This window comes from Andrographis paniculata, unplaced genomic scaffold, assembly GCF_009805555.1.
Source record: "Andrographis paniculata isolate CXL003 unplaced genomic scaffold, ASM980555v1 Contig66END, whole genome shotgun sequence".
Classification (NCBI taxonomy): Eukaryota; Viridiplantae; Streptophyta; class Magnoliopsida; order Lamiales; family Acanthaceae; genus Andrographis; species Andrographis paniculata.
The window spans coordinates 2316140-2323584 of NW_026137602.1; the positions used below are offsets into that span (position 1 = coordinate 2316140).

The window sequence follows — 7445 nt, forward strand, 5'->3', positions numbered from 1 at the left end:
TAAAAATATGTTACCTTCATCGTTGCAAGCTAGACATGAGATGTGGGGTGTGTTTACGAGTAAGATTTTTTATTATTTATTTTGATTTTGAATAGTAAAATTTTGAATTGAAATACTTGTTTAATATAATATAAATATGTATTGATGTAATATTTTAAATGTAAAATTAAATTTTAGTGCAATATAATAAATAAAAAAATGAGTATTTGTTTAATATATTTGAAAAAAAGAAAAAAGAAAATTTCAATAATAAAATTAGATGAAAAATTATACAAATAATATTGAATACTCCCTCCGTCCCATATAAAAGTTACCATTTATTTTTTGCACGCAAATTTTTTAACATCAGTATTATATTGGGTTATAATGAAAAAGACAAAAATACCCATATTAGTACCGTGTAATATAAAAGTAACGATATTTTGTGTAATATAGTATAAGTTGAAAGAATATTTATTATGTTAGGTAGGTAGTACAGTTACTAAATTAACAATCTAAATTAACAATCTTTCAGGGAATATAAGTTTTTAATTTAATATTTCAAATAAAAAAATATATATACTCCCTTCGTGCCATATATTTTGGGCTTATTACTGTAGATACGAGAATTTATGTAAAGTATAATTAGTAGGTAATTAAGAAATGTATTAGTAAAATAATTATAATTTAATAAAATTAATTATAAATTAATATTTAAATAGCTAAATAGTTTAATTAAAATAAAAATATATAATTTTAAAATTTGATTAAAGTTTATAATTATATTTAAAAAAAAATGACAAATTCTGTAACACAAACAAAATAGAAATACTAGACAATTAAGCTAGAATGACTGAGTATTATATATCAATTTATTAAAAAAAAAAAAAAGACTATTAACAGTAAAAAGAATAATAATAATATTAAAAAAAAAAAAACATACTCAAACATTCGAATCAAATTTTTATTTATTTACCCACATTTATTTAGGGACAACACATCAAAAAAAAAAAAAAAATCAAAACTTCTCAAGATTTACACATACACTCCGGCACGGGGTATGCCAACACATCCCTATCTATCTTCTTCCTCCTCGACTCCGGCTGCCCCATCGAATACTTATGCAGCCGCCGGACCGCCTTCCCCACCTCCTCCTCCGCCGCGGCGGCGGCGTCGTCCAGCAACGGCAGCATCATCCGCTTGTTTGGCTTTATGTGCTTCCGGTGCCCGACGTACGCCCGGTGCCCCTACAAACATATCCGTCAGCTTCCCCGCCACCGCGCAACCGCCGGAAAAAGCCGCGCAGACATATATACATACACATATATATATACACACACCTGCATCGCTCGGCCCATGTTGCCGCCGTGCGACGGCACGAACACGTCGCTGCTCAGCGACACGATGTAGTCGATGGCCGCGAGGATCGACGGCTTGCTCAAATAAGGTTCGAGCTCGCCTTTCCGCGCCAGGGTCAGCTTCGTCGCGATGTTCGGGAACTCGTCGACGAGCGGCTGCAGCGCGCGGCTGCCCCCGAACGGCTCCCCGCCCGCGACGTAAATGTTCGCGTCGCGGGGCGCGCCTAGTGCTTTGAGAAGTCTGCATCATTTAAGAGAAAAAAAATTAGATGTCTACTAGTTTACCAGCTGAATTGAGTCGAGCTTTTTTTTTTTTTTTTTTTATGTTACCGGGCGACTTCCCGGGCGTTTAGAGGACATAGTCCGGCGAGACGGCGCGCGGATTTCGTCATGTTGAGCTTGTCGGTGAGGAAATCCGGGTTCGATTTCCGGTCGATGGCGATCGCGTTGTCGTATTCGGATCCTAGCCCGGTCGGGCAACCCGTCCGGACCCAAACGTCCTTCTCCATTCGTAAATGGATAGCAACGTACGGACCCTCGATCCACATCCGGCGCGCGACTTGCTCGCCAAGATCGCGGATTTGTGATGCGAAACGTAGTGCGTGGAACGCGACTTTGCAACGGAGTTTTTGGAGATCGGTCGGGAGGTTCTTCGATAGCCGCGATTCGAGGCCTTTTAAGATTAGGAAGCCTTCTTCGTTGAGCTACACAAAATGAAAAACAGATATCAAAACAGGGGAATTCGACGAGAAGTTAGTCGATGTTTACGACGAACTTGGTGAAGAAACTTCGCGCGGATCCAAACCGGCGAGACGTGCGCGGGAATTTGGTTTTCGATCGATTGTTTTGAGACCAAATAAGTCGAAGGGAGCGACGACACGATGCGAACGTCGGATTGTAGCGTTTTCTTGAAGTGTTCCAAATCAAAGATATCCGAAAACTCACTACGGATAAAAAGAAAAAAAAATAAAAATCGATCGATTAGTTAGTCTTCGACGACGAGCAAAAAATCGAAAAAAAGAAAACTTTATAGCTCACCTCTCGTCTTTCCACACGCGGTTAACTTCCAAAACCGGGACGACTAACGCGGCCTCGAGAATTCTCGCCATGACGACAGCGTCGACGATTTGATTCCGCTGCTGATTGAGGCCACCGGAGACGACGACGACGAGGAATCGCCGCTTCTCTTTCGCAATTTTCGCCGATGCTTTTCGATAGTCGAGGCTGAAGTCGAGGCAGGGGCGGTAGCCCTCGCCGTCGGGCTGCCGCCAGAACTCGGCGGCGGAGGCGTTGACGGTCACCGGCGGCCCGCGCGGCGGCAGGGGGACGGTGGCGCCGGTGGAGAGGGAGACGGATTCGTGGTTCGAGTGATCTTTCCAGATTGAGGAGAGGGAGGCGATGTAGAGAGGGGGGATGGGGGAGGGGTTGGGTAGGGGGGGGCAGGGAGGAGGAGGGTGGGTGGGGGGGTGGAGGGTGAGGAGGCAGAGGCAGAGGAATGTGCAGAGGAGGAAGAGGGGGGTGAGGTAGGGTGAGCGGAGGCGCCATGGCTTTTTGGGGATGAAGAAGAAAGGGGAGACGGCGGGGAAGCACGGCGGCGTTAGGGTTATGCAGGCGGTCTTGAAGGCTCTCGGCGGCGGTTTCGCCATTGATGGATAAGTAATCGGAGCTTCTTCTGATTTCTGGTTATGGAGATTCTGTTAGGGTTTTTGGAAGCGGAGGTTATTTTTTTGAATGAAGAAGAAGAGTTAGTTAACTGAAGTAGTTGCAGGATTTGAAATGTCTGTTTTACCCTTGACTGGTAAGGGGAGAGAAGGAAGAACAGAGGCGTTTGTGGAATTGTGATTCAAATGTTGTGTTTGTTTGGAGTTGTTTTTAAGTATTTAAGTTGTGTTTTTTCGTGGGTTTTAGCATATATTTTTGTTATTTAGATTTTTCTTTTTTTATAAAAATATAACATCAAATAATTTTATTTTTTTTATATTATACTATAAATTTATTTTACATTCAAAATATCAAATCAATTTCTATTTTTTTATCGCATCAAACAATTATTCAAATATTTGGTCACAACGATTTTAGATTTTTAGCATTATTTTAATACTTTCAAAAAATCTTTTGGTTAAACTGAATCTATTGTTTTAGAAAAATACTCTCTCCGTCCCGTCCCGTCCCATGTAATATGGGTGTATTACTGTAGATACAGGAATTTAAGTAAAGTATAATCAGTAATTAATTAAAAAATGTATTAGTAAAAATAATTATTATTTAGTAAAAATAATTATAAATTAAGATTAAGATAACTAAATAGTTTAATTAAAATTAAAAAAATTTAAATTTTAAAATTTAAAATATGATTAAAGTGTATAATTAATTTTCCAAAAAAAGAAAGGACAAATTATGTGGGACGAACGAAAATAAAAAAATAGGGACAAATTATGTGGGACGAAGAGAGTATTAAATTAAAATTTATTTTTATTTTTTATTTTATAATAAAAATAATTTTATATTTAAAATATCATATTAATACATATTTATATTACAATCAAACGGGTTTTTAAATTCAAAATTTAAACCTTAAAACAAACACAGCTTGTGGGTGTGTATATATTTTTTAAAAAATATTATATATTGTATTTTATTTATCATCTAAATTTATATTAATTTTATTTTTGTATTATTAAAAAATATTCTTTTATTTTAGGAAAAGTTATATTATGTTCGTCTTGCAACAAAAATATCATTTGTTTTTCTCCATGTATGTTCTTTAATATTAGTATTCCATCCGTCCCGCAAAAAGGTTGTCATTTAATTTTTGCATCATTGTATTTAATATTAAAAATATCTTTATATTTTAATAATTTACTTGACAAATATCATTGTATATGTATATAAGAGACTAATAAACATATTTTTGTTTTCTTTTCTTGATTTGTACTACGTATTGATATCATAATTAATATTCAAAGTTCAAAACACAAAAAGCCAATGGCAACCTTCTTGCGGAACAGAGGGAGTATTATATTAGTTTATATTTAAGTATGGTGTAATATAAAAGTAATAACATTTGTGTAATATATGATAATTTATAAGAGTATTTATTATTTTAAATAACTAGCACAATTACTAAATTAGAAAATAGTACCCTTAATTTGCCAGAAATTTCAAAATTGAAATAATTTTTAACAAAATATTTTTTTTCAATATTCTTTCTATTTTTAAGTTATTTTAAATTTTCTTTGTCAATAATTATAGGAGTACAAAAATAAGTTTAATCCTTAAAACCCTAATTTGTCATAGGCCTCTACTCTTACGTTTCTTGAACAATTTAATAAATAAATAAATAAATAAAATCCAATCAAGTTCTTTTTAATATGCAAGTTAATTTCTGTTCGCAATATTTATTTTTTTTATTTTATTTGACAATACTTTAATTTTAGAATATGACAAAAAGGAGTATTATTTTTATAATATATTTATTTTTTCTTTCATATTATCTAATTTTAAAATTATTTTATTGAATATTATTTATCAAAATTTTTATGCTAAAAGTCAAATGTTACACATCTAATTTAGGACGAAGATAATACTAGTATTTTAATTTTAAGAATATAATTATCTATTCTATGATATATATATATATATATATAAACTAATATTTTAAAATCTACGGAAAAAAGTATTATAGAGTTTGTTTACTGTCTTTTTTATATATGCATTTTTTATTTTTAATACTCCCTATATTCCGACCATCGTGTCTCGTTTACTGTAGACAGAATAATTTAGAAGGCGTATAATTAATAAATAATTAAAAATATATTAATAAAAATAATTATTGTATAATAAAAATAATTTTAAATTAATATTAAGAGAACCAATTAGTTTAATTAAAATTAAAAAAAATTATAAATTAAAAATTTTAATATGTGATTAAAGTTGTTAATTTTTTTTTTTAAAAAAAATGACAGAATAAATGAACAGACGAAAATAAAAAGATATACACGATAATTGGCACGAAAGAAGTAATATTTATAAAGAATCATTACGTTCAAAGAATACTATGTGTGCAAACCCTATTATATTATATGTAATTCCCAAATTATCTAATAAAAGAATAATTTTACTTTCTCAATTCTTTAAAAATTAATCAATTTTTCTATTTTGGTTCGCCCGTAATAAAGTATCTACTTTTTTTTTAGTAACTATATTATCTACTTAATATTACAAATATCTTTACAATTTACAATATATTGTACAAATATCATTACTTAATACTCCCTCCGTCCAAGCTAAAAATATACATTTACTTTTGGCGCGAAGATTAAGGAATCATAGTATTTTAATTATAGTGTGTAGGTAAAAGTAGTGAAATGATATTTTTGCCCTTACTTTTTTGGTATAAAAGTAATGATGTGATGTAAAGTAGGGGTATTTGTGGAAAAAATGAGATATTTAATAAAATGGTTACTTTGTAATTGGACGTCCCAAAATAGAAATATGTATACTTTCTAGCTGGACGGAAGGAGTATCATATAATACTAATTTAGTCTTTTTACTTTTATTTATACTATTTAGTGTTTTTATTTTTATTTTTTATTATATTTTAATATAATATTAATATTTTTAAAATTTGGTTTAAAATGGACAAACAGATAAATAGATATAGGTACGAGAGAGTATTATTTACTACTATAATTATGTCAGTTTAGTTGTTTGTTTTTTTTTTTTTTTTTTTTTTTCTGTTTTTGTGTATTCTAAATTTATATAGTCTACATATAATAAAAAAAAATTGTCCACTTACTATTTTATGATTCATATTTGAATAAACAATAATTATTTTTTTACAACCTTTTCTATTTACCATATTACATTTTAATTAAAATTTTAATACCCTATAATAACCTATATTTAGTTTATTATATTTTTATATTAATATATTATTAGTTTTTTTAGTCTCGGGTAAACTGCTTTTTTAGTCCCATAACTGGACCCCCTTATCATTTTAGTCCCGTAGGTGGAGCCTGTCGAAAACTAGTTCCATAAGTAAAAAATTTTCGCAGTTTTAGTCCTCCGGCGCCGGAGACGCCTGCGTGGCTCGCCGGAGGTGACATGTCCGCCAGGTGTTCCGCCAGGTTAGTGACACCTGGCGGACACGTGGATTTATTTTTTTTCAATTTTTTTTATTTTTTTAAAATTAAATCAAATTAAAAAATTTAAATTATATAAATAAAATTAAAAATAAATTAAAAATATGTTTTAAAAAAAAAATTAAAAATAAAAAATAAATAAAAAAATCCATGTGTCCGCCGGGTCAGCGCCAGGTGTCGCTGACCTGGCGGACACGTCATCTCCGGCGAGCCACGCGGGCGTCTCCGGCGCCGGAGGATTAAAATAACGAAAATTTTTCACTTATGGGACTAGTTTGCGACAGACTCCATTTACGATACTAAAATGATAAGGGGGTCCAGTTACGGGACTAAAAAAACAGTTTACTCTTTAGTCTCTGGATTAAAAATGATATAAGCATCTCAGATGAAAAAATATTCTTTATTTTATATTATTACATTCAAAGTTTGCATTTATCAAAATTTAAATAAATACAATCGAAAAATTTTACGAGGTTGTTCATCTAACAATTTTCTCAACTAGGACATGATTTTCTATAAATATTACATTTTTTGCTTCAAAACTATAGGGATATTTGAAAGATGAACACGAAAATTAAGAAATAATAGTATTACATTGATAGTGAGGTAAAAGTATTTTAAAAAATTAAAATATCTTTACTTTATGTAATATTGTGAAAAAATATGGATAATTTTGCAAAAAAATGAGAAGTTAGATACCAAAAATGAAAATGTGATGATTGTTTTGAGACGATGTAGTATTAAAATGTAATATATATATACGGGTAAACTGATTTTTTAGTTTCTGAACTCCTTTAAAAAAAATTGAAAATTAAAATTTAAAAAAATATAAAAATCTACGTGTCCGTCAGGTGTCGCTGACCTGGCAAACACGTGTCCTCCGGTGAGCCACATGGGTGCCACGTAGACATCTCCGATGCCAGAGGACTAATATTGTGAAAATTTTCCACTTACGGGATTAGTT

General features: G+C 31.8%; 1 protein-coding gene across 2 annotated transcripts; it reads right to left on the reverse strand.

The window, feature by feature from the left end:
* Positions 1-987: 987 nt before the first annotated feature.
* LOC127262809 (O-fucosyltransferase 37) lies at positions 988-3164 on the reverse strand. 2 transcript variants are annotated; one of them, XM_051291638.1, is made up of 5 exons: positions 2376-3164; positions 2143-2281; positions 1668-2041; positions 1320-1578; positions 988-1226 (listed from the first exon to the last, which is right to left on the reverse strand). In XM_051291638.1, exons 1-5 carry the CDS (start codon positions 2981-2983, stop codon positions 1008-1010), a joined length of 1599 nt encoding a protein of 532 aa, XP_051147595.1. In that variant the 5' UTR covers positions 2984-3164; the 3' UTR covers positions 988-1007. The 2 variants fall into 2 exon arrangements, with proteins under 2 accessions (XP_051147595.1, XP_051147594.1); XM_051291637.1 differs by having other exon boundaries at positions 2113-2281.
* Between the last annotated feature and the right edge of the window lie 4281 nt (positions 3165-7445).